Source organism: Cervus canadensis, chromosome 30 (genome assembly GCF_019320065.1).
Source record: "Cervus canadensis isolate Bull #8, Minnesota chromosome 30, ASM1932006v1, whole genome shotgun sequence".
Classification (NCBI taxonomy): Eukaryota; Metazoa; Chordata; class Mammalia; order Artiodactyla; family Cervidae; genus Cervus; species Cervus canadensis.
This window is the reverse complement of record NC_057415.1, coordinates 332,688-359,777: the sequence shown is the minus strand read 5'-3', so window position 1 is coordinate 359,777 and position 27,090 is coordinate 332,688. Positions and strand designations below refer to the sequence as shown.

The window sequence follows — 27,090 nt, the reverse complement described above, 5'->3', positions numbered from 1 at the left end:
CTCCTGGCCCAGGGACAGAACTCACGTCCCCTGCATTGGCAGGCGGACTGTTAACCATTGGACCACCACCCTCCCTCTTGTTTTTCTTACTCCCTTTCTATTACTTTTCTACTTTTCCTATTGTTCCTCTGAAGCTTCCATCCCTTCCAGCAGGGAACTGGACTCCTTTCTACCAGTGCTTAACAGGAACTCGTTTCATTCAGGGCTGGAAGCTACAAAGTGCAGGAGCTCCATGTGTGAAGTTCTATCTGAGAACATCAGCCTACTTGTGACATTCTAGGCGAATCACAGAAAATGAAGAACTTAAAGTTGGAAATCTTTATAGAACTTCTAGGAGCTCAACCTATGCTGAAAGTGGTGAAAGTGAAAGTTGCTCAGTTGTATCTGACTGTTTGCGACCCCATGAACTATACAGTCCATGGAATTCTCCAGCCAGAATACTGGAGTGGATAGCCCTTCCCTTCTCCAGGGAATCTCCCCGACCCTGGGATTGAACCCAGGTTTCCCGAATTGCAGGCAGATTGTTTACCAACCGAGTCATAAGGGAAGCCCAAAGAATACTGGAGTGGGTAGCCTATTCCTTCTCTAGCAGATCTTCCTGACCCTAGAGTTGAACTGGAGTCTCCTGCATTGCAGGTGGATTATTTACCAACTGAGCTATCAGGGAAGCCATAACCTATGCTAAGCAGTAAATTAAAAAGTAATAAGGCACTCTGTCTCGTCAAATGAGACAGATAGAATTCATGTCTGTGGTGCACATGTATGATGCCTTGATGGTGGAAAGTCACTGAGGAATGTAAAGAATGAAAGGATGTGGTTCTACACATCTTGGAGTTCTTGGAGTTCTAAGAACTCTAGGAGTTCTTATTTATTTTTGGCTACGCTGAGTCTTCATTGTGGCAAGCAGAACCTTTCACTGTGTTGCGTGGGATTCTCTCTGGCCGCGGTGCACAAGCTGCAGACTGCATGGGCTCTTTAGTTTGCAGCACTGGGCTCTCTAGTTGCGGAGCATGGGTTCAGTTGTTGCCACACACAAGTTTAGTTGCCCCATGGCATGTGGGATCTCAGTTCTCTGACCAGGGATTGAATCCATGTCCCCTTCATTGGAAGGCAGATTCTTTTTTTTCCTTAATAAACTCCATTAAAAAATATTTATTGATTTATTTGCTTTATTTTTGACTGTGCTGGGTCTTCGTTGCTGTGCCCAGGCTTCTTCTGGTTGAGATGGAAGGGGGCTATTCTCAATCTCAGGATTGCAGTGGCTTCTGTTGTTGGAGAGCATATAGGCTCTAGGCATCCGGGTTTCAGTCGTTGTGGTGCATAGGCTTAGTTGCCCCACAGCATGTGGGATCTTTCTGGACCAGGTATCCTATCCATGCCCCCTGCATTGGCAAGTGATTCTTGACCCCTGGACCCCAGGGGCTTCCCTGGGAAACTTGATGCTTGCCTGGGAGACACGACAAACACGCTGTAAAATAAGATAACGCAGGGTCCTAGTGGATCCCATACTTTTTAGCATAAGGTCCTTGCCTGATTCTCTGCCAAGAACTCATGTTTTGAAAGCTTTCTTATCTATCAAACTGTGTGTATTAAATAATAATTATTTCTATGCCATAACCAGTGTTGCTATACTGAGCTGACCTAACTCTAGCAAACATTTGGTGTTTAGGGGATCCTATGTAGCGTTCCTTCAGGGTTTTGTCTTTTTTTTAAAAAAAAAAAAAACTATTTATTTATTTTATTTTTGGCTGGACTGGGTCTTCGCTGCTGCGCTGGCTTTTCTCCAGCTGCAGGGAGGGGGGGCTATTCCTCGTTGCAGTGCTCAGGCCTCTTATTGCTGTGGCTTCGCCTGCTGTGGAGCGCAGGCTCTAAATCGCAGGCTCAATAGCTGTGGCACTCTGGCTTAGTTGCCCCGCAGCAAGTGGAATTTTCCTGGACTAGGGACTGAATCCATGTTCCCTGCATTGGCAGGCAGATTCTTATCCACTATGTCGCCAGGGAAGCCCCCTTCAGGGTTTTAAATATTAAACAAGGTTACTGATGCCCATCTCTCCCTAATGGCCCCTAGCTGGAAAACAAACTTAATGTAATTAGGAGTTAAACGGTGGCCTGTGTTAGGGGTGCAGAATTACTTTGGTCTTCCTAAACAGGGGGGACCAGCCACCCAGTTTGCCTGGGATTGAGGGGCTTCCCAGGATGTGAGACTTTTGATGTTAAAACCTCAAAGGTCCTAGAGGCTTCCCTGGTGGTCCAGTGGTTAGGACGCCATGCTGCCACTGCAAAGGGCACAGGTTCAATTCCCTGGTTGGGGAACTAAGATCCCATATATTGTGAGGTGTGGCCAAAAAAATAAATAAGATAAAATAGTTTTATTTTCGGTTTTTTAAAGAACCTCCATACTGATCTCCATAATGGCTGCATCAATTTACATTCCCACCTACAGTGCAAGAGGATTCCCTTTTCTCCACTTCCTTTCCACCCTTTATTGTTTGTAGATTTTTTTTTTTTTTTTGTAGATTTTTTGATGATGGTCATTCTAACCAGCGTGAGGTGATACCTCACTGAAGTTTTGATCTTCATTTCTTTAATAATTAGTGATGTTGATCCTCTTTTCACATGCTTCTTGACCTAGATGGGTGGAATGGGTGGGTGCAACGGAGGTCCAAGAAGGAGGAAATATCTGTGTATATATATGTAGCTGATTGACCTCATTTTACAGCAGAAACTAGCATGAGACTGTAAAGCAGCAGCTGTTCACCAATAAAATAAATAAATTAAAATAAAATAAGATCATGAAGGTCCTGGGCAAACAGGGGTGAGCTGGTCTAACTATTCTCAGAGACTGAAATCAGAAAGCCTGGGAGAGATCATTGGAAGTCTGGCAAACATTTGGCCTCTGGAAGAGGCCAATCATTTGCATGTTTGGGAGACGGTGTGATCATGTGGGGAAGTAATGGGGGAAGATTATAAGCAGAGCCATTGTAATGAACGGGCAAAGGGGTTCAACGTTGCTGATGCAGACACTTTGGGAGCACGTCTTCTCCCTTTCTGCGGTGTTGTCTTAGAATCTGAGATGAGACATGTCTGGACTCATCGACTTTAACTCCAACACTCTGTAATTTAGTCTCTGACAACATGCTCCTGTTTGGCCCTCAGTTTCATGCGTGCTTGTCAGTCTCCAGTAGACTGCATCTCTTCAAGGGCATGAACTGGGTGGTCTCTGTTTCACATTGCTGCCGAGTCCAGCACAGCTGCATGGTCAGTATTACTTAACAAATATTCACTGATCTGACTTGGCTAAAAGATTTTCCAATATGAGGGGAAGGATCCGATTGAATCACAAGATATTCTTTTCTACCAAATACCCATGGACCTTCAAGCACACAAAGCTTTTGTCTCCCACTCCAGATGACCCAATAGGACCCAGCTATGGCAAAGATCAAATCAGGTTGTTGCATATGGAGAATCCAAAAGCAGGGTCTAGGGATCAGTTCTCAGTCCAGGGCATTGGGTTACATGCTCAGCCCTGGCTCCAGTGGGCAGGATGTTGAACTTTAAGCAGGAAATGTGGGCACCCAGCCTTCTGTGCACCATGTGATGCATCCGTTTATGCTTGTTTGGTTTCTCAGTCTTCACGTCAATTATAATGCAACCCTAATTAAGGGAGAGGATTAGAAAAGCAGCTCTGAAAACAGGAAGCAGTGATCACTCTTTATTAAAACATGAGCATAGTGGCTCATGTCTGTTACATCATGAGCCCATCTACTGGTGGCCAAACCATCAAAGGCCATTTGCTAACTGGGGAATTCTTACCATTTTCTTTGCCCAGTGTTTGCCTTTTCTGGTACCTATACTCTGCTTTTTGTGGCCCGAACTCTTCAAGGCATTGGATCTTCATTTTCATCTGTTGCAGGTAATGCTGACATCTTAAACACACACTCATTTCTTACCATCTCTTATTATTAATACCTTCAGACCCTATAAAATTTATATGAAGAAATTAAGGAAACTATCATCAGAAAATGCAGAAATTGTGATTCAAAAACAAGATAATTATAGAGTTGCTGGCAGGGCCTGTAAATCCCTAAGCCTGATGTAACTTTCTCTGGTAATATTTAGGTGGAGTTAGCTCAGGTCAGACCAAGCCCAAGGCAAAAAGGTGTAGTTGGCAAGGTTTTAATTTAATGCCACTCTGTGGTCTTTTCTCTGTCCCCCTCTTAATGTTTTATAGAAACAGTAATATTGATACTATAGGGAACAACATCCCAGTTTGCAAAGTATTATCAAATACATGACTTCATGTAATCCTATGAAGTAGAGATTTTATGCCATTTTACATGTAAGTAAATGGACGTAAGAGCCCAGCCCACACTCTCCCAGGCGCTTTCATTCTCTTCCATGGGCACCTTCATCGAGTAGAGCAGTGTTCTGTGTCCAAGGGTTTTCCTTCTCTTGACCTACTACTCCCTATCCATGGATTCAGGGAAATGTACCAGGAAATGATAAAGTGATATGAAATACAGGCTCATTGGATAATGGTATTCTGCATTCAGAGACTTTTGCACTTCCAGTAATATTTTGAGCAGAAGGGGTGAATCATGTGGGCATTTAGGGGACCTTGGGGACAGGATGCGTAAAATACTATGAGTTAGGTTCCATAAAACCCTTCCAACTGAAACTCTAGTTAAGATGACTCCTGGAGATATAATAGGGCCGAGACCAAGGACTCAGTGAGAGTGGCAGAGACAGCATGCTAATTCTGCCTGCCTTTCTCCTTTCAGGTCTTGGGATGCTGGCCTGTGTCTACACTGATGACCATGAGAGAGGGCGGGCCATGGGAATTGCTTTGGGGGGCCTGGCCTTGGGAGTGCTGGGTGAGTGGCACCTGGGAGATATTTCCAGAAGGCAGGTATTTCTAAAATCTTGGAAAACAGTATTTTCCTTCCTTCTCTGTCCTACCATGTTTTGATTCCTTCTGAAATTCTGTGCAGGAAAAGCAGAATCTCTTTCCGTTTAAGAAGCTGAATAGCCCATAAGGGGCTGGGAATGGTCCAGACACCTAGTCTACTCAAGGAAGTGAATCTTCACATGTTAGCAGCTGCTGCCTCATCTCTGCTTCCATACATGGCCAGTGCTTTCAACTGGGGACCATGCTATTTGCCAGATTTTGTGCTAAATATATACAAAATCTTTTTAAAATCCTCACCACCACAGTGTGAAGAAGGAATGATTATCCCCATTACACAGATGAGGATTAAAAAGGTTCACAGCCATCCAAGGTCACATGGCCAAGAAATGCCAGAGCCAGAATATGGACTCAGATTTTCTAGGCTCGAATCCCAAGCTCCAAATCCTAAGGTTATACTTTCTTTGAGGTTCATTCGAAATCTAGTTTAATCTATTAGTCCAACAAGTCACACCCTTTCACTGAGTACATATTATATACACTGTTTTGCTGCTTAGCCTCCAAGTTGTGTCCAACTCTGTGACCCCATGGACTGCAGCACGCCAGGCTTCCCTGCCCTTTGCTATCTCCCTGAGTTTACTCAAACTCATGTCCATTGAGTCGGTGATACCATCCAACCGTCTCATCTTCTGTCACCCCTTTCCTTGCCCTTGGTCTTTCCTAGGGCATTATGTACATGCCAAGTACAATGCTAGCACAAAGGGCATATAGCTCAGAAGTCTCAGATGTGGTTCCTACCATCTAAGAGCTTGCAAGCTAATTGAGAAGAAGACACCAAGCATCTCTCCCCTGGCCCTACTCTTTACGCCCATGGTGAGGAGAGGGAACCAAAGTTCTACTTTGTGTTAGTATCCACTTCCGCAAACACCCAAGCTAAAACTTGGGTGCCTCCTTGTCTCCTTTATCACCTTTCACTCCCAAGTGAATAAGCCCACTATATCATCCTTGCTCAAGGCCAGTTCCTCTTCACATCTCACTTAGAACATGGCATCAGCTGCCTGCCTGATCTGTATGTTGCCTCCTTCCTCCAAGGTGCCTCCGGTAGAAGCTTCCTATGCCCAGAGCTTGTGGTCCTCCCCCACCAGAAAAGCACTGGTGCTTCTCTCTTGCCCACAAGACCAAATACATGCTTTATTCGCATACACGGAGCCCTCGACTATTCAGTCTCAACCTTCCCCCATCTCCTGTCTCCCAAACACTCCTATTTTAGTACAGGGTGGTTGTTGTTTAGTTGCTAAGTTGTGTCTGACGCTTTGTGACCCCATGGATTGTAGCCCACAAGGCTCCTCTGTCCATGGGATTCTCCAGGCAAGTATACTGGAGTGGGTTGAATTTCCTTCACCAGGGGATCTTCCTGACCCAAGTATTGAACCCACATCTCCTGCATTGGCAGTTGGATTCTTTACCGCTGAGCCACCAGAAGTTCTCACTCTGCTGGTCTCCCAAATACTCCTATTCTAGTGACAGGGACTTTCTTACATTGCTTCTTGATCCACACTCCTCTTTTCCTGACACCTCTGTGTTCTTCACACAGGCTTTGTGCCCACCTGAGTTAACTACTTGACAACGCCCCTATGGCCACTTGAACTCACTCTACTGTGATTACATGGGCTTCCCAGGTGGCGCTAGTGGTAAGCAACCCACCTGCCAAAGCAGGAGATGTGGATTTGATCCCTGGGTTGGGACGATCCCCTGAAGAAGGAAATACAACCCATTCCAGTGTTCTTGCCTGCAGAATCCCATGGACAGAGGAGCCTGTCGGGCTACAGTCTGTGGGGTCACAAAGAGTCGGACATGACTGAGCAACTGAGCACATATGCAGTATGATTACTTAGCACTTTGCAGATGGACACTTTACTTTTCTTTCCCCTCTTTTTAAAATTTTTAATTATTATTATTATTATTTTTATTATTGGAGTATAATTTCTTTACATGGAACCTTTACTTTTCATCATGTTCTAATTATTTGGGTCACCCCGCCCCCCCCATGCCTACTCACACATTACTTCCACTAGAAACTGAATGCCTTGGAAGCAAGTCTTCTTCATCTCTGAATCCTCAGAGGCTTATGTTCTCCGACAGTGCTCAGCCCCTTGCAGGCCCTCATGAAGTGCTCACTGGATGAATGTGAATGAGTCATGCTCCCTGGGAACTGGTCCTCACCTCTGGAATCCTTGGCTGTTTTCCTTTTCAGTAGGGGCTCCCTTTGGAAGTGTGACATATGTGTTTTTGGGGAGGACTGTACCCTTCCTCATCTTGGCCTTCCTAGCTCTTCTGGATGGAGGTGAGTCACCATAAGAGGCACCAGACAGGTGAGAGTCCCAGTCAGGTTGGAAATGGATTATGCTGTGGTGTCCAGGTAGACATGTCTGGGTGGATCGGGGGCTGCCCCATTGTAAGAAAGAGGGAAGAAACTCAGGGAATTAGATCTGGAAGGAGCAGAGTGCTGACAAAGTGGCCAGCATCGGATCTTCCAACTAGTAAGTGGACACGCTGAACTAGTTCTCTCTCCCTCTTCCTCTCTTAGCACTCCAACTCTGCATCCTACAGCCTTCTAAAGTCTCTCCTGAGGTGAGTGAACATCAAGCTCCATCGCCGACAGAGAGAGAATGGCTGGGTGCAGTGACCCAGGCTTGCCCGGACCATCCCTATCAAGCCACAAGGAGAAAAGGAAGTGTGGCTGGAGAAAGCTAGAACCATCCTGGGTTCCCAAGAGGGTCATGTTTAGGGTCATGTGGGGGAGGGGGAGGAAGTCTGGCTTGATGTTGGACCAGGATGGAGGAAGGGCCTTATAAAGAGTCAAAGAAACCTTACTGAGTCATATAAAATTGAGAACCAGGATGACAATGACATTGGGACCTGAGTATTTGTAGTTATAACATCTTAACATCTCAGAGCTAAAGAAGACCTTGGAGGCCATCCAAACAACATTTCCCCCCAGAGCATCTTTACAGACTGTCATTCTGTAGTAGTTAAATATCAGAGTTGGTCTTTATCTGACTCTAAGACAGAGATGGCGCTGAGAAATTCATATCAGACCATGAAGAGAGATAAGAAAGTACAGACAATATGGGAAAGCTTGATCCAAAGACCTTGATTTTGTAGCCAAGTCAGACAGTGCTGTTGGTATCCTTTGGGTGTTCTGCCTGTGATTGGTGTCTGTAGTGGGGTTCAGTCTGTGGGGTCTACACCGTGAAAGTGAAGCTGTTAGTTGCTCAGTCATGTCCAACTCTTTCCAACACCCTAGACTGTAGACTGCTGGAGTCCTCTCTCCATGGAATTCCCCAGGGAAGAATACTGGAATGGGTTTCCATTCCTTTCTCCAGGGATCTTCTTGACCCACGGTTCGAACCTGGGTTTCCTGCATTGCAGGCGAGTAATTAGGGTCGGAATTGAATTGATTTGCCAGGACACTCAGTTGGTCCAGAGAACTGGAGAATTCCTTGGTGTGAAGGCTGCACCCCTGTGGTATCAAAAGTGTGACTAGAGAAATGATTTCCTTTTAATAATTTTTTGAATAATTTTGATTTTTGGATGATAATGTTCTACATATTAAAAAAAAGTGGTTCCTTTTCTGGCTGGCATACTGTTGTATTCATACCATGTTTTATGCTATCTTCTCTGTTTGAGCATTTCAGTAATTTCCAGTATTTTGCAGATATGAATAGTGCTGCAATTAATAATCCTGTGAAAGTGAAAGTCATTCAGTCGTGTCTGACTCTTTGCGACCCCATGGACCATACAGTCCATGGAATTCTCCAGGCTAGAATACTGGAGTGGGTAGCCTTTCCCTCCTCCAGGAGATCTTCCCAACTCAGGGATCGAACCCATGTGTCCTGCATTGCAGGTAGATTCTTTACCAGCTGAGCCACAAGGGAAGCCAAGAATACTGGATTGGGTAGCCTATCCCTTCTCCAGCGGATCTTCCCAACCCAGGAATCAAACTGGGATCTCCTGCATTGCAAGCTGATTCTTTACCAACTGAGCTATCACGGAAGCCCAATAACCTTGTATATATGCATTTTTCTAAAATTGGAGGTAATCTTTAGAGTAAATTTTGAAAAGTAAGATTGTTGAGTCAAAAGGTTTATTGAACTTCTTTAGGTACATTTTGTGATTTAGATCTGCCTCTTTACTTTGAATTATATATGGGAGAGGGCATGATCTTTTTAGTTGTAGTATCTCTGAATATTTTAATCCATCCCTGTGTGTATGCAGAGAGGGTTATCATATCAAAAGTATTAAACCTATGTATCAAGTCAACCATTAAGCTATTTTAAAAAAATTGCATTGGAGTGTAGTTGATTTACAATGCTATGTTAGTTTCAGGTGTTCCGTGAAGTGAATCAGTTATACACATACATAAATCCGCTCTTTTTTAGATTCTTCTCCCATGTACTGAGTGGACTTTCCTGTGTCTACAGTAGGTCCTTATTAGTGATCTGTTTTATATGTAGCACTGTATACATGTCAATCTCAATCCCCCAGTTTATTTCTCCCCCACCCCTTACACCCTGGTGACCATAAGTTTGTTTTCTGCATCTGTAACTGTATTTCTGTTTTGTAGATAGCTTCATTTGTACCCTTTTTAGATTCTACATGTGAGTGGTATCATGTGGCGTTTGTTTTTCTCTTTCTGACTTCATTTAGTCTGACAGTCTCTAGGTCCATCCATATTGCCGCAAATGGCGTCTTTTCATCCCTTTTTATGTCTGAGTAATGTTCCATTGTGTGTATATGTACCACATCTTTATCCATTCCTCTTCTGATGGACATGTAGGTTGATTCCATGTCCTGACCATTGTAAATAGTGCTACGATGAACACTGGAGTAAATAAATTACTAAATCAAGATAGAAAGTGGTAAATACCATGGATTAGGACATAGTGCTTAGGAAGTTTAGAAGAGAAAAGTTCCAGCTACTGAGTTAGGGAACACTGTGGATGAGAAGGGGCCATTTAACCTTGACTTTGATGAATGCCTGAGGTTTGGACCTATTGGAAGAAGGAGGAAGGGAGTTTAGGGAAAGGTAACTATAGTGACCAAGGGCTTGCTGGTATGCTTGGAAGGAAGGTAGATGACTAAATTTAGCTGGAACAGAGTATTTTGAAGGACAGGCAGTGTTATAATTGGACATTCAGGCTGACATTTTAATCTGCATGCTCAGGCTTCTGTGGTAATGCCAGTCCAGTATGGCGCACACCGTCAGAACGAAGCATTCAGAAAGCCTGGGCGGCAGGCACTGTGAGTTGTCGCCTCTGGGCTCACCTCCGGAACCCAGAGCTCTGCCTGCCGTCCTCCCTGGATAAATGTCAGTGCTGCGGAGATCGAGTGGCGGGGCCAGGCATCCAGACACCTGTTGTCCAGTGGCAGCCTTGCTGACAACCCATTCTGATCTGATTGGTGGTCATTTGAAGGCAGGACTTATGTCTGGAATATGTTGTCCCACCCCTTGTGTCTGCCTTGTACATGGGGGCCATGTGGCTGCCACCAGCTCACTCTGTGACACTGGGTACATCACTTCCCCTTCTGTGGCCTGTGGGTGGCTGATCTCTGCAGGAAGGGAGCTGATGTAGGTGGTCTCTAAGGTCCTGCCTGCATGCTCTCAGATCCTATGAAACAGGAGAGGCATATACACTGTATAGATGAAGTATTTTGTTGTCCATGTTCTCAGAGTGCCAAGGGGACTCCACTCCTCACGCTTCTCAGAGACCCTTATATCCTGGTGGCTGCAGGTAAGCTGACATTGCCTCCTTTGGGAGGGAGGGTCTGAGCTTCAGGACTGCCTCGGGGGCTCACTGGACTGTCTTCCCAGGCTCCATCTGCTTTGCCAACATGGGGGTGGCCATGCTGGAGCCCACACTGCCTATCTGGATGCTGCAGACCATGTGTGCCCCTGAGTGGCAGCTAGGTAAGTGACCTTGGTCCTCAACATGAGTTTTGGCAGAGGTATGGGCCAGGGACCGTTTCTGAGGTCATCAGTAAGCATCATCAGGGCCAGATCTTGAGAGTCATAGAGGGACAGCATTCTTCCTTCATCAAGTTCTCTCTCCTGTCTGCAACTGTGAATCTAGCCTGATTGGGTGGGCAGTTCCTCCAAGAAGCAGTCCCCAGTACACAGAGTTGGGGGCCTTGACAGGGGTTATGGAGGGGTAACTCACCTAGCTGTGTGGATGAATGACTGCTCATCAAATGACCTTGGCTTTTCCTTTCTGCTCCATTAATTTGCTATGCAAACTTGTGCAAATCACATCAGCTTTCTGAGCTTCACTTTCCTATCATTAAAATGGCTATCAGAGTACTAAGAATTCAGAGGGTAAATCTGACCCTGATGCTGGGAAAGATTGAAGGCAAAAGGAGAAGAGGGTGGCAGAGGATGTGATGGTTGGATGGCATCACTGACTCAATGGACAAGAACATGGGTAAACTCCAGGAGATAGTAAGGGACAAGGAGGCTTGGCGTGCTGCAGTCCATGGGGTCACAGAGTCGGACACAACTTAGCGACTGAACAACTGAGGAATAAGTGCCATAATCTGTGAAAATGCTTTTTACCTGTAGAATATTAGCAAGTACCACCATCACCATCATTGATATTGAGCTTGCCAAAAAGTTCGTTTGGGTTTTTCTGTGTTATGGAAAAACCCAAGTGGACTTTTTGACCAATCTTACAGTTTCATCTTTCCCACTCAGTGTCCCCCAGATTACCCTTTTGCTGTTTTTTTTTTTTTTTTTACCTCTAGAAAGGTGCTAATGGAGTACACTGTACTATGAGGAGGGCCTCCAGCCTCCTCTGCTCCACAGACAGATGTCCTCATGACTCATCTGAGGGAGGAGGCCCTGGATCTTTCCAGGAAGCCTAAAGAAAGGCAACAGAGGTTATGTGCAAATCGCTCAGTCACTGCCGGGAGGAGAGCTTATGTGGCCAGAGGGGGAACTGGTAAGGACCTGATATAGCTAAATGTGCAATGACAAGTACGAAATCTAATTTTTTAGGGGACCATGCTAAGCAAGGCTTCCAGCTGCAGTCCTAGCGCCAAATGGGGTTTTTCCAAGCTGCAACTACCTCTGACTCTGACAGTTAATTGAGTTGGTGCTCAATGCAAATAAACATCCCCTGCCCCAAGACTCTAGACGCTTGGGCTCTTGGGCAGACGGGCCACCAACCGTAGTTCAGAATGGGCCCTCCCCAGCCCTTCTTCACTCCATAGGAATTTTAAAAGCAAACTAGCTATCAGTCAGTAACTGGTGAACTGCCGACTTTGGGTTTAGTTGTGATCACCCTGACAGTTTCTGTTGGGTGCACTGTTTCTGCTCAGGGTACAGAGAAGCAGAGAGAGAGGCTGGTGAGACCCAGTGAAGTGCACAGGCTTGATGTCAGACAGGGCCTTGTGCAGACAAGGCTGCAGTAGAAAGCCCACAGGAGAGTGAGTGGGAGACTGAGGAGGTCTTGTCCTCCACCATCGCTGACAACTTTCTTCAGTGCCCTCTGCATCTGTAAGTCTAAATACAGAGGTTCTCACCTGGAGATTGTATTAAAGTTCAGACTGCAGTTCTCTTCCAACAATTCAGGAGAAGCAAGTTGCATTCCTGGTAAGCTTCCCGGTGATGCTGATATGCGTCAGTGACCACACAGAGAAAGACTGCTCTCCACGCAGACCCCTCTCCAAGTTGTTGGGAGGAACAGTTTGTAGCCTGTGGCTGAACACTCTCCAAGTGGCCCGCCCGCTGTGTGCCCACTACTCACCCGGTGGAGGGAAAAGGACAGGCTTTGGAAGTACGCCCACCTGCGTTGAAATCCCGACTCGACCACTTACTGGGTGTGTCCTTGGATAAGTTACTTAATGTCTTCAAACTCCACTTTTTTTTTTTTTCATTTGTACAAATAGAGGCACTTTTCTGGTTGTTTTCAGGGTTAAATAGACTTATGTATTCTAAGGGCTTCCCAGGTGGCGCTAGTGGTGAAGACTCCACCTGCCAATGCAGGAGACACAAGAGATTCTTCCATCTCTGGTTCAGGAAGACGCCCTGGAGTAGGAAACAGCAACCCGCTCCAGTATTCTTGCCTTGAAAATCCCATAGACAGAGGAGCCTGGAAGGCTACAGTTCATGGGGCCGCAAAGAGTCAGACACGACTTAGCGCACACACACATATTCTAAAGGCATGGCGCTTGGGATACAGTATATACTCAGGAAATAAAACCCATTTCTATTTTCATCATTGTTTTTGCTGAAATCACTTTAGCAGTCACAGCTATGTGTAATCCCCAACCCTTGAAGATATGCTGTGAAATATAATATGTCTGTAGACATAGAGTATGGAACAACTCATTTGCACAAAATGCTACTGAATTGCAAGTTACACTCAGATCCTGAAGAACAAGCCACGTTGACTGAGGAAAATCTCATTCAGGAAATGCCACATCACTTGAAACGATGTCAAGGAGATGGATCTAGCAGGCCTGTGGTCTTCCTGCTGGTGCCCATTTCCAGATATGAGGTAAACAATTGAGGGGTGGTTGTTTAGTCGCTAAGTTATGTCTGACTTTTTGTGATTCCTGACTGTAACCCGCCAGGCTTCTCTGTCTGTGGGATTTCCCAGGCAAGAATACTAGAGTGGGTTGCTATTTCCTTCTCCAGGGGATCTCTCTGATCCAGGGATCAAACCCAAATCTCCTGGATTGGCAGGCAGATTCTTTACCACTGAGCTACCTGGGAAGCCTCAAACAATTGAGTGGCTATACCATTAACTTTTTTTTTTGAAGCAATGAAACAAATACATGGTTGCATGGTTACAGTTTGAGACAGATTGCGCCTGCACAGATAGACTAGACAAATATATTAAGGTGTGTGTCACCTCCAGCCCATAGAAGAGGATATTAAAAGCAAACAAGACATCAGCCAGTAACTGGTGAATTATTGACTTTTGGTTTATTTGTAATTATCACGACAGTTTCTATTAGGCAGCACTGTTTCCTCTCCATGCAGAGAGACAGAGGGAAGCTAGTAAGACGGAAGGAAACTCATCCTGCTGATTCCACACAGCTGTTTATTCCAGAGCCATCTGTGCGGCCACAGTGCTGGTGTGGGTGGTGGAGGCCCCTGTCGTCAGAGGGAGAAGGTCTGGTTTCAAGTCTTGGGCGTGCTACCCGCTGGCTATGGAGATGCCAGCTAAGGATGATACTCAGGGGGGCACTTACTCTGTGCCGGGAGCCTTGCCAAACAGTTGTTGTACGTTAATGGTCACTTATGCCTGATAACTAGCCTGTCTGGTAGGAATTATTATTCCCATATTTCAGAGATTTCTTAATCTGAACCAATTTCCCACTGCCCTCCCAAATCCTGAGCCCTGTGGAAGTCTCTGCCACAGGCAAGTGTCCATATGCCCTCAGCCTCTTCTCCGAACACTTCTTTCATCTTCTTGCCCTAAGACCTGAATGTTTTCTGAGAACACCATTTTCCCACACTCCCATTGATGGAAGTTCTGGGGCTTCCCTGGTGGTTTAGATGGTAAAGAATCCACCTGAAATGCAGGAAACCCAGGAAGATCCCCTGGAGAAGGGAATGGCAAACCCACTCCAGTATTCTTGCTTGGAGAATCCCATGGACAGAGGAGACTGGTGGGTTACAGTCCATGGGGTCACAAATCATCAGACACAACTGAGAAACTAAGTGTGCGCACACACACACACACACACACATTCCTTCAGACTTGGCTTTCTTTTGCCGCTTCTAAGTCATTTCTTCCTCATTTTCCTTCAACCCTGATTCCCTGGTGGTCCAATGGTTAAGACTTTGTGCTTCTAAAGCCGTGGGGCGGAGGTTAGATAGATCCTTGGTCAGGGAACCAAGATCCCACTGGTTCATGCTGCCTGGTACAGCCTTGAAGAAAAAAAGACCCTGATTCCATTGAAGATCATGTCATCAGATTGTACCACCCCACCACTCTTCATTGCAATTATCTACTGACCCCTGGGGTATCCCTTCTCATTCATTAAATCCACCAACACCTGGTTCATATTCTTTTCACCTTTACTCCTGTCAGCACTTTTGGTGACTTCAGTATCCAGGTGGATAACTCTACCAGCATCTCGGCCTATTCCTTAATCTACTTTCTTGCAATGATCTTCTCCTCTCCACCATAACCAATCAAGCGTTTCTGTAATATGGACCTTGAAATCAACATGAATTTAAACACCTCTGAAATGTCAACTCCAGGTTATCACCTTCCGTATTCTCTGCTCAGGTCTTCTAATCAGTATCAGTTTAGTCGCTCAGTCGTGTCTGACTTTTGCGACCCCATGGCCTGCAGCACACCAGGCCTCCCTATCCATCACCAACTCCCGGAGCTTACTCAAATTCATGTCTATTGAGTCAGTGATGCCATCCAACCATCTCATCCTCTGTCGTCTCCTTCTCCTCGCGCCTTCAGTCTTTCCCAGCATCAGGGTCTTTTCAAATGAGTCACCTGTTTGCATCAGGTGGCCAAAGTATTGGAGTTTCAGCTTCAACACCAGTCCTTCCAATGAATATTCAGGACTGATTTCCTTTAGGATGGATTGGTTGGATCTCCTTGCAGTCCAAGAATCTTCTCCAACGCCACCAGGGTATTAGGTCTTCTAATACCCTTATATTAACACATTTTGGCTACACTGAGATCACCAGTCCATTTGGTTCTTTCTCTGTTCACATCACTACTCATGTGTTCACTTCTTTCTTATTTATTTATTGACTGTGAGGCATGTGGGATCTTAGTTCTCTCCCATGAGCTAGGGATCGAACTCATATCCTTGGCATCAGAAACACAGAGTTTTAATCTCCAGACCACCAGAGAGGTCCCTGCACTTCTTTCTTTACTCAGTTTGGAGTTCATATGATGAATCCACGTCCATCATTAATGTCACTCCTTTGAAAGCATTGTTAATGCCTTTGCCCCATTCCTTCTCCCTCTGGGATTGTCACATGAGAAGCCTTAAGTCTCGTTAAGCCTGTCTGGTTGCCCACTCCTTGCCTGCACCTGAGCAGTGAAATGGGGCCATGCTACTGCTGCTGCTAAGTCGCTTCAGTCTTGTCCAACTCTGAGCGACCCCATAGACGGCAGCCCATCAGGCTCCCCCATCCCTGGGATTCTCCAGGCAAGCACACTGGACTGGGTTGCCATTTCCTTCTCCAATGCATGAAAGTGAAAAGTGAAAGTGAAGTCGCTCAGTTGTGTCTGACTCCCAGCGACCCCATGGACTGCAGCCCACCAGGCTCCTCTGCCCATGGGATTTTCCCGGCAAGAGTCCTGGGTGGGGTGCCATTGCCTTCTCCAGAAATGGAGCTATAGGAAAACATTCTTGGCTATTGGTCTCACCTTATATCAATGGCCATAAATCTAAAGTTAAAAAAAAAAAAAAGGAAAAAATGAAAAATTTTTAAAAAGGACAGGAAAAAGAAAAAAAAAAGGTACCAAAAAAAGAAAAAGGCCATAAATCTGAAGTGGACTTTCACACTATCACACTTAGATAATCTTTCTTTTAAGTCCCTAATTTCATTCTTCCTACTTTCTGAAAGGACTGGCTTACACTATTCCATTCAGACCTCCTCCACATTCTCATCCCTTTGCCTTCATCATTCTCAAATCCTAGTCATTCATTGAGGAAATAGAAGCAACAAAAAGGGACCTTGCATGTTCTCATCACTAGATATACTTACTTCTCTGGACCTGTGTGCACATCTGGGGTCTTCTCTGTATGGTTGAAATGTTCCAACTCCTTCAGAGGCCAAACTTCTTTTTTATTTTCTTTCCTTTTCCTTTCCCTTCTGGATTCCATTTCCTCTCATCTACTTAATTGGCTACATATCACCTTTGCTATCACCTCCTCTTTTGTTAACTTTTAAAGGAAGGAGTCCCTGAAGGCTCAGACCATAGATACGTGTTCTCTTTCTGGACCTTCATGGGTCATCCCAGCCATTCCCCTGGCTTTAAGAATTGAGTTGGTAGGGACTTCCTTAGTGGTTCGGACTTCCCTGGTGGCTCAGACGGTCAAGCGTCTGTTTACAATGCAGGAGACCTAGGTTCAATCCCTGGGTTGGGAAGATTCCCTGGAGAAGGAAATGGCAGCCCACTCCAGTACTCTTGCCTAGAAAATCCCATGGACAGAGGAGCCTGGTGCAGGCTCCTCTGTCCATGGGGTTGCAAAGAGTCAGACATGACTGAACGACTTCACTTTCCTTGGTGGTCCAGTGGCTGAGGCTCCACACTGCTAATGCAGGCGGCCCAGGTTTGATCCCCGGTCAGGTGACTTCCCAGGTGGCGCTAGTGGTAAAGAATTTGCCTGCCAGTGCAGGAGATGTACAGAGAAGGCAATGACACCCCACTCCAGCACTCTTGCCTGGAAAATCCCATGGGCAGAGGAGCCTGGTGGGCTGCAGTCCATGGGATCGTGAAGAGTCAGACACGGCTGAGCGACTTCACTTTCACTTTTCACTTTGATGCATTGGAGAAGGAAATGGCAACCCAGTCCAGTGTTCTTGCCTGGAGAATCCCAGGGACAGGGAAGCCTGGTGGGCTGCCGTCTATGGGGTCGCAGAGTCGGACATGACTGAAGTGACTTAGCAGCAGCAGCAGCAGCAGTAGCATCAGGAGATATAAGAGGCTCGGGTTAGATTCCTGGGTTGGATAGATCCCCTGTAGAAGGAAATAGCAACCCACTCCAGTATTCTTGCCTGGACAATTCCATTGATAGAGGACCCTGAAGGGCTACAGTCCGTGGGGTTGCAAAGAATCTGACCCAACTGAGTACACACACACAAACACAGGGAACGAGATCACACAGGCTGCAACTAAAGATAGTGCATACCGCAGCAAAGATTTCCCACGACAAAGCTAAGACTTGACATAGACAAATAAATAAATAAATGTTAAAAAAATTAAAAAAAAGAAAACTAATTCATAAACCAATTAGTTAAACCCTTTTATTTTTCATTAGAATCTCTCTTCAGAACTCTAGACTTGTCCATTCAGTAAGCCTTCCTATTTGCATTAGGTGTTTTTGTTTGTTTTTCTGGCTAAAAAAACCTTCTGTTTTGGTTATTCAGTTCCCAGTTTAAATACTACCTCCTCAAAGGAGTCTTCCCTAACCCCCTGAATCTAAGTTAGCCCTTATTCCTGGTCACTCTTCCATATCACCACATTAAACTTTCTTCACAGAACTTATCACTGTCAAAGTCATCTTTTTTCATTTATTTACTTACTTGTTTATTGTCTATCTCTCTCCCTTGGAATGTAAGCTCCCTGGAGGCTAGGATTTTGTCTATTTTATTCACTCTTCTAATCCTGTTTCCTGGAATACCTGCTACATAGTAAAAGCTCATTAAAAATGCTGAAACAAAAAATGAAAGAAAAAATAAGACTCAGAGAGGGCAAATTTCCCATGGTCACAGAGTGGTTAAGCCACAGTTTGAACCCAGCAGCAAAGCCCATGCCCCAGGGTACTTGACTCTATTCTCACAGAAAACAATGGGACAGGGCTCCAGTTTACAATATTCTTTTACATACACTTATTAATCTGATTTGCTTCTTCATGTAATCTGATGTGATAGATTCACAGCTTTGTGTTTACTGGGTGTGGAAACCAAAGATCAGAAAGGTTTAGTAACTTATTCAGAGTCACCATCAGAGGGAATTCCCTGGCAGTCCAGTGGTGGACCAGGACTCCATGCTTTCACTGCAGAGGGCATGGGTTCAATCCCTGGTTGGGGAACTAAGTTTCCACAAGCTGTGTGGTGTGGCCAAAAATAAAAGGCACTGTCAGAGCAATAGAAGAGCAGGTAGAAATTTTACTTCCCAGGAAGTATGTCTTTCTCTAAAGCTCAGGCTCTTATGCTGATAATCACGGGTATTTTATACATGAGAATGGCTCAGCAAAGTCATTCATCAGGAAGTCTAAGAGGGGAGCTGGAGGGGGACGTGACATTAAATGTGTTTGTTCACTCGCTAAGTTGGTTTGACTCTTTGCAACCCCATGGACTGCAGCGTGCCAGGCTTCACTATTTCCTGGAGTTTGCTCAAACTCACCTCCATTGAGTTGGTGGTGCCATCCAACCATCTCATCCTCTGTCATTCCCTTCTCCTCCTGCCCTCATTCTTTCCCAGCATCGGGGTTTTTTCCAATGAGTCAGTTCTTCACATCAGGTGGCCACAGTATTGAAACTTCACCATCAGTACTTCCAATGAATATTCAGGGGGTTGATTTCCTTTAGGATTGATTGGTTTGATCTCCCTACAGTCCAAGGAATTCTCAAGAGTCTTCTCCAGTACCACAGTTTGATAGCATCAGTTCTTCAGTGCTCAGCCTTCTTTATGGTCCAGGTCTCCCATCTGTACATGACTACTGAAAAAACCATAGCTTTGACTATATGGACCTTAGTCAGCAAAGTGATGTCTCTGCTTTTTAATACGCTGTCTAGGTTTGTCATAGCTTTTCTTCCAAGGAGCAAGTGTCTTTTAATTTCCTGGCTGAAGTCACTGTCTGCAGTGATTTTGGAGCCCAAGAAAATCTAAACAAAGCCCTGCTCTTGAGGACAGCAGAGGCATGGGAGCCCTATGTCATCTGCTCTGGTTTGCACAGGGATCTCTAACCCACAAAACCATGGTTTGGGATCCTTGAAGGTAATGGGGAGACGTCACTGTCCTGTAAGACACAAGCTGTTTCAGAGTAGCCTAAGTGAGGACCTGTGTCTTTCTGCAGGTCTAGCCTTCTTGCCCGCCAGTGTGTCCTACCTCATTGGTACCAGCCTCTTTGGCGTGCTGGCCAACAAGATGGGTCGGTATGTAGCCTGGGGATCTGGGAGAAGTCAGACGGGAGAGTCTTCTGAGGTGCTCCCTGCAGCTGGGATGATGGGGGATAGCTTGAGGTTGAAAATTTAGAACAAGTACCCGCAAATGCTTGTTCTAAGGGTGGGAATGAGAGAAAGGATTGGTTCTGAGCTTGTTGCTATGGAAGATACAGTGAATATATGAGGGGCAACCTTTACTTTCCAGATGTTTGTTGTCCAGTTGAAGAGATAAAATAACTCCACAGAGAACAGGTATGGAGAAAACAGTACCCAGAGGCAGTTGGTTGTCAAACTGTTTTCGTTGGAACCTCAGAGAGCTCTACAGAGGCCATCAAGTGGAAAAGGGTTGGGGACTAAGAGGTACAAGTCTGAATTTCATTCCTCCAACTACAGTGAGAGCAGCTTTAGTTTTACCTTTAGAGTGTGATATAAAGATTTGAAAAGTAATTTTAAAAACCATCTCCATAGGAAATCAGAGAAGAAAGGAAGTTTGGTATGTTTTGGTTTTTGAGATGGACCCTGAAGACCAGATGGAATATGTATTGATGAGAGGTATAGGCTGAGTTGAGCAACAGCAACATTAAGTCAGAGCATTATTCCCAAGGGGAAAGGACCTTCTGAGTCAACTGATTCCTCTTCTGAGGGAAGGAAGACTATGTCCCATTGCTCCTCATCTGCTTCTACTATGGGAAGAGGTGTGGAGTCAGGGAAGAGATGAGGGGTGAATAAGGGCCTGGGGAAAGGCTCACCTGAGTATAAACTGGTCCTGTAGAGATGTGTTTATCTTCTCACATCCCAGCGGGTTCCTGGAATTAGGGGTAGTAGGACTGGCCAGTGAGCTGGTGATGCGGTAGCAAGTGGAAGGAATCTCCACCCTTAGCGCTGTTTGAAAACTGCTATTTGTTTTCCTTTTTTAGGTGGCTGTGTGCCCTGCTTGGGATGTTGATAGTAGGTACCAGCTTGCTTTGTGTGAGTACAATAAGGTCTTTGGGGACAGTCAAAGGGTGGGGAGAGTGTCAGACACTTAAAGACAACTTCCCTTTGAAATGAGCAGAGGATTGACTTGGCAAGGACTGTCAGAAAAACTGTTTCCGTGTAGGCAGGAATTTACCCTTGGGGGAGATGCTACGCCATCCCACTGAAGGAGGTGGGGAAGGAGAGGGAGAGGGCAGTGGGGGCGCTGAAGACGGAAATCTGAGGCTTTATGGATGGCCACATGAAGCAATGAGCTTCTCAGGTGGTGCAAGTGGTGAAGAACCTGCCTGCCATTGCAGGAGATGAGAGAGATGGGCATTCAATCCCTGGGTCAGGAAGACCTCCTGGAGGAGGAAGTGGCAACCCATTCCAGTATTCTTGCCTGTAGAATCTCATGGATGGAGGAGCCTGGTGGGCTACAGTCCACAGAGTCTCACAGAGTCAGATACGACTCAAGGGACTTAGCATGCACGCACATGAAGCAATACATGTTGGCATCTATTTTGGGGGTCTGTAGGATGGTGCATTTTATGCCTTCACTGACATACCTCACAGTGACAGGATCCCAGAAGCCACCAGAGGAACCATTATCTGTGCTTCCATCTCTAGCACCAGAGTGTTTGGTAGAGGAAGAAAGAAAGAAGGGCTTTTCCATTTTCAGGAGTCCCCTCCAAGCTCTCTAAACCTACATTTTCTCCTGTCCAGCATGGAGATCAGAAGCACCCTTGCCTCCTAAGCTTGAGGGGAAATGAGACGGCAGCAAAGCCCTGAGTACAGTGCTCAAGAAAGGCAGGAAATCCTGATCGGGGGCTGGGTCCAATCCCAGTTTGGCCATTTGCTGCTCGTGTGACTCTGAGTTCATCACATCACCTCCCTTGGCTCAGCATCCACATCTGTGTAGAGAGGATTCTGATGCCATCTCAAAGGATTATCCAGACCAAAACTGCAGCGGCGTCTGGCTCATAGGGATCCCACAGTGAATCTTAACCAGTACTAGTAATAAAATAGAAATATTCCCCACGGGCTTCCCTGGTGGCTCAATGATAAAGAATCCTCCTGCCAATGCAGGAGACGTGGGTTCGATCTCTGGTCTGAGAAGATCCCATATGCTGTGGAGCAGCTAAGCCCATGTGCCACAACTGTGGAAGCCTGCGTGCTTAGAGCCTGTGCTCCACAACAAGAGAAGCCACCACAGTGAGCAGCCCACACACGGCAATGAAGAATAGCCACTGCTCAGTATAACTAGAGGAAAAAAAGCCCACATGGCAACAAAGACCTAGCGCATCAATAAATAAATAAAATTTAAAATGAATTAATTAAAAATTTTAAAAAATTCATTCCTAACGCCCTGTTTTTAGCTAGTAAAACCTCTCAGGGGTGAGTATGCAAGTGTAGGAAATACGGGAGACAGATGCCCAGGGAGGGAGGTAAGGACCCAGCAAAAGAGGAAAACAAGGCTTCTCTTGGGGATCGGGAGGGTAAGAGAGTGAATGTCACAAGCCGCTGAAGCAGCCACACAAACCACGCCACCTGCCCCTCTAGCTTGTGGGTAATTGGTTGTTGGCGACTCTTTGTCTTCTTGCTCCACTGGCTTCAAGTCAGGGTTTTACTAAAACCTCTTTATGTGTCTCTACTTCTGCCTCGCAAATAGATTCATCTGTACCATTTTTCTAGATTCCACATATATGCGTTAATATACAGTATTTGTTTTTCTCTTTCTGACTTACTTCACTCTGTATGACAGACTCTAGGTCCAGAGATGCAGACACAGACAAGGATGGGGATGGGGGAAGGGAAGACGGGATGAATTAGGAGATTGGAACTGACATATATACTCTACTGTGTGTAAAATAGCTAGCTAGTGAGAAGCTCCTGTATAGCACAGGGAGCTCAGCTTGGTGCTCTATGATGGTCTAGAGGTGTGGGATGGGGAGGAGGAAGGAGGGAGGGGCAAGAGAGAGAGGATGTATGTGTGCACATGGCTGATTCAGTTCATTGTGCAGAAGAAACTAACACAGCATTGGAAAGCAACTATACATCAATTACAAAAAAGATATAAAAAATAACAACAACAGCACCTGTGGATGATAGCAGATAGAAAAGAGGGGAAACTCCACTCTAGGTAGAATGAGGACAGAAGTGCATGTCTGGGTGGAGGGGGCAGAGGAAGGGGAGGGAGCGTCCATGGGCCATTCATTGCTGTGGCTCCAGAGTCAAATCGAAGGTTCACACTTGATCTCACTTCTTATGTTCTGAAACTCTTGATGGGACATTGAACCCAAATGGCACCAGTTTAGATTTCATCTCTGTAAATGGAGGTAAAGATTCTTTTTCATCAGAGGTATAAGAATCCAAGGAGATAACACATGTGGCACATAGTACCTGGTTGATAAGTGTGTTTCATAGGAAAACCCTTTATTTATGTGCTGTCCAACCTGATCCTTCCCACACCCCACCCCATGCCCGGATTCCTGATAATTCTTCCTCCTTTCCTCCTGCAGGTTCCTCTGGCTCATGATATTTTTGGTCTCATTGGCCCTAATGCAGGGCTTGGCATTTCCATAAGTAAGAAGTACCCATGGAGACTGGAAGACCCTGAATGTCGGCTTGGGGTCAGATCAGAGGGGGTATATGGAAGGGCAGGGGGGATAGGAGAGCAGCCAGCAGGGGTGTTGAGAGACAGGCTCATGACTCCTGGTGGGAATGGGTGTCGGTGATGAGGGAGGACAGACAGCCGGCAGAGACAGTGGGGTAAAGTGGGGAGGGGAGGAGGGGCATGTTACAGACAGGGAGGGGGCTGTGGGCAGGACTGACGGCGGTGTCCTACCTGCTCTGACCACAGGCATGGTGGATTCCTCTATGATGCCCGTCATGGGACACTTGGTGGACCTGCGCCATGCCCCGGTCTATGGCAGTGTCTATGCCATCGCTGATGTGGCTTTTTGCATGGGCTTTGCAGTAGGTATGTTGGCCGAGAGACAGGAGAGCACCAGGACCTGGTAACTCAAATCTCCCTTTATGGACGGTTTACCTGCTGGAAGTGGAGCCAAGAGGCTCATCCTCCTAGGGTTCTGAGATATTTGGCCCTGGGGCATCCTCTGGGTCACCTTCGGCCCCTAGCATGGTGTCCTCCAAGCGATCACGAATCAGTAGATGCTTGCAGATTTGCTTTATTCCTCACAGGTCCGTCCACCGGGGGTGCCATTGTGAGGGCCATTGGCTTCCCCTGGCTCATGGTCATCACTGGGGTCACTGACATCATCTACGCCCCTCTCTGCTACTACTTGAGGAGCCCCCCTGCCAAGGAGGAAAAGCTCGTAAGGGACTCTAACTACTGCTGAAAAAATAATTTGTTTCTTTCATGTCTCTCTCGTTCCTTTTCATCCTGTGCTTCTTTTTTTATATATTTGTTTTTATTTATTTATTTGGCTGTGCTAGGTCTTAGTTGTGGCATGCGGGACCTTAGTTGGGGCATATGGAACCTAGTTCCCTGACCAGGGATCAAACCCAGGCCCCCTGCTTTGGGAGCGCCGAGTCTTAACCACTGGACCACCTGGGAAATACCTATCCTGTGCTCCTATTTCCTTCCTCTTTGATAGGCTCTCTGTTCTGCCATGTTTTCTGATTCCCCTTTCATCTCTATCTTTCCTTTGTCCCCCTCCTTACTTTTTCCTTCTCTACACAACCACTTTCTCTCTCATACTGGTCAGTTAGGAAGGGTCCTGAGTACAGAAGGAAAATGGGAGGCTTGTAATGCGCTGGGGTCAAGGACCATCAAAGGCGTCCTGTACTTGCAGTACTTACTAGCAAGGTGTGAATTACCAAATCATGCCCACAACATGGACAGAATTCCACTGGGCATATTCATGCATTCATTCATTCAGTCACATCTGTCATTATCCTTATCAGGTCTTTTCCTAAAGTACCAACAGCCCAGGGGAGAGAACTACAACAGATTATTTTAGTTAATAGATACTTTCTTCTTACTGTAGCAGGAGGACCTTGAGGGTCTGGGCGGGTTGGGGGCAGATGTGTGTGCTGCATGCTAAGTCACTTCAGTCATGTCCGACTCTGCAACCCATGGACTTTAGCCTGCCAGGCTCCTCTGTCCATGGGATTTTCCAGGCAAGAATACTGGAGTGTGTTGCCATCCCGTCCTCCAGGGGATCTTCCTGACCCAGGGATTGAACCCATGTCTCTTACTTACATCTCCTGCCTTGGCAGGCGGGTTCTTTATTACTAGTGCTACCTGGTAAGCCCAAGGGTGTGGATGTGGAAGCTGCTTAAAGGAACAGAAAGACAGGAAGTCCGATGAGGGGTGATGCCCATTTCAGCCGGCTCCTGGCTATAGCCTGTGTTACTGCTACCAGGACTCAATGAAAAGCATATCAGATGGTTGTCTTGACGAGCATGGCTCCACCTTGGTGCTTTGGGTGGACGGTGCACATATATGAAGCAGAACAAGCGTCCTTGGCTGGTACCTTGAGTCTTTTCTGAGCAACCCTAGACTTGGATGAGCTAGTTTGGGAGGGAGAAGGGGAAGCTGGTAAGAGATGGGCAGTGATTTCTCTTCCTGCTTCTTGCTGCAGGCGGTTCTGAGCCAGGACTGCCCCATGGAGACCCGGATGTACGCAGCCGAGAAACACACAAGGCCGTTTCCTCGGGCGGACAGCGATGGGGAGCCTGGCTGTGAGGAGTAGCTGCAGAAACCGGCCCCCGGACCTTGTCACATGAGGCTCAGACTTCAGTGACCGCTTTGTTCCTGGACCTGGATCACCACTGACTGTTCAGAGCTTCACTCTGCCTCCCTGCTGTCTCCTTTCCTCCCCTCCCGCGGGTGCTGTCCTCAGGTTCTGTCCTCACCTGTCACTGACACCTCTCCCTCTCAGCTTTGATGCCTCAGCTGGCCTACCTTTGGTGGGAGGATGGAGTGCTGTTTCTTCCTCTGCTTCTGTAGGGCTGTGATGGGTTCTGCAAGGAGTGACTCATTTCATGGAGGCGGCAGTGAGCACTGTGTTCCCTGAAACCAGCGGGCTGGCTGACAAACCTCATTTCATCTGTTATCTGATTTTCTCTGGCAACTTCCCAGCAGTCTATAAGAGTTTCGTTCTCTGTTCCTCGACGTGGTCTTCCCTGAGTTTCCCTAGATGAGTTAGAGTGTCCTCAACTTTGTATTGCTGCTACGTGGCCAACTTGGGACATCCTTTGGCCGTTTTTTTCTAAGCTGAGTGTTTTCTCTGTGGCCAGACTTACAGTTGCTGAAATGAGTCTGTCTTCAGTGACAGGAGGGCTCCTATATTCCTCATTACCAAGGGGAAACGGGAAAAAGTCTGCTTCTCTTGTGCTTGAGTTACTGACATTCTCATGATGTCCTCTGTGGGCTTTGTCTGCCTTACCTTAAATTTCTTTGATTCTGAGAAATAAATATAAGAGGAGAGAAAATGTGATTTCATGGGAAGAAGTAAAGCAGCTGTGCTGAAATCCCTTCCAGCTGTGGGTTTCCTAACACAAGGATTATCATGAGGCATTGTTCACATTTGCTAATGACTAAATTATTCCCTAATGCAGACAGGGGAACATTTTTATAGCATAGGAGAGTGTGGGGGGAAATATAGTAAGTCCTATAAATATTTTGACATTTGGCAAAAATTTTTTTGAAATAATTGCTAAGACATAAGATTTCAGAGATGGGAGACAGAGCACTTACCTTCACGTAGCTTTCCATCCCTTTAGGCAAACTGGATGTGTGTGCGTGGTCAGTGGCTCAGTTGTGCTCAACTCTTTGCGAACCCATAAATGGACTGAAGCCCGTCAGGCTCCACGGTCCTTGGGATTTCCTAAGCAAGAATACTGGAGCAGGTTGCCTTTTCTCCACCACAGGACCCTCCTGACCCAGGGATCAAACCCAAATCTCTTGTGTCTGTCTCCTGCACTGGCAGGCAGATTCTTGGCCACTAGTGCCACTTGGGAAGCTCCAAAGTGGATATACACCAAATAAAAATGATCAGTGCTGCAGGTTTGTATATACCCTGTATTCCAGAATATACATCCAGGCATGCTCATGGTCTGGGTGGGAAATAAAGGTGGAGGTAGTGGCAGAGGCAGGTATGGAAAGACCCATAGGCACAGACTTGGGGCTCCTGGATGTTAGATTGGGGGTGATCAGACTTTACTCTGGAATGGTGCCTGGCTCTGATGATGGAACTCCTCTGCAAGAGTTTGGTGGGTTTAGTGCAAGCCCTGAATCATCAGAACACATTCCGGCCGAACCTCAAAGAATTCGTACCACTTGGACAATGGCTATGTGATTTATGGATGTGTTTTTTCA

General features: G+C 46.2%; 1 protein-coding gene across 1 annotated transcript in view; it reads left to right on the top strand.

The window, feature by feature from the left end:
* SLC18A1 (solute carrier family 18 member A1) overlaps window positions 1-26,142 on the top strand; it is a 49,994-nt gene extending 23,852 nt beyond the window's left edge. The window contains exons 5-16 of the mRNA XM_043453829.1: window positions 3,830-3,913; window positions 4,782-4,874; window positions 7,161-7,250; window positions 7,494-7,537; window positions 10,641-10,701; window positions 10,782-10,877; window positions 19,700-19,778; window positions 20,705-20,756; window positions 23,264-23,327; window positions 23,605-23,724; window positions 23,946-24,079; window positions 25,352-26,142. Of these exons, the coding sequence (XP_043309764.1) occupies window positions 3,830-3,913; window positions 4,782-4,874; window positions 7,161-7,250; window positions 7,494-7,537; window positions 10,641-10,701; window positions 10,782-10,877; window positions 19,700-19,778; window positions 20,705-20,756; window positions 23,264-23,327; window positions 23,605-23,724; window positions 23,946-24,079; window positions 25,352-25,462 (1,028 nt within the window). The 3' untranslated portion in view covers window positions 25,463-26,142. The remainder of the gene's footprint in view (window positions 1-3,829; window positions 3,914-4,781; window positions 4,875-7,160; window positions 7,251-7,493; window positions 7,538-10,640; window positions 10,702-10,781; window positions 10,878-19,699; window positions 19,779-20,704; window positions 20,757-23,263; window positions 23,328-23,604; window positions 23,725-23,945; window positions 24,080-25,351) is intronic.
* The last annotated feature ends 948 nt before the right edge of the window (window positions 26,143-27,090 follow it).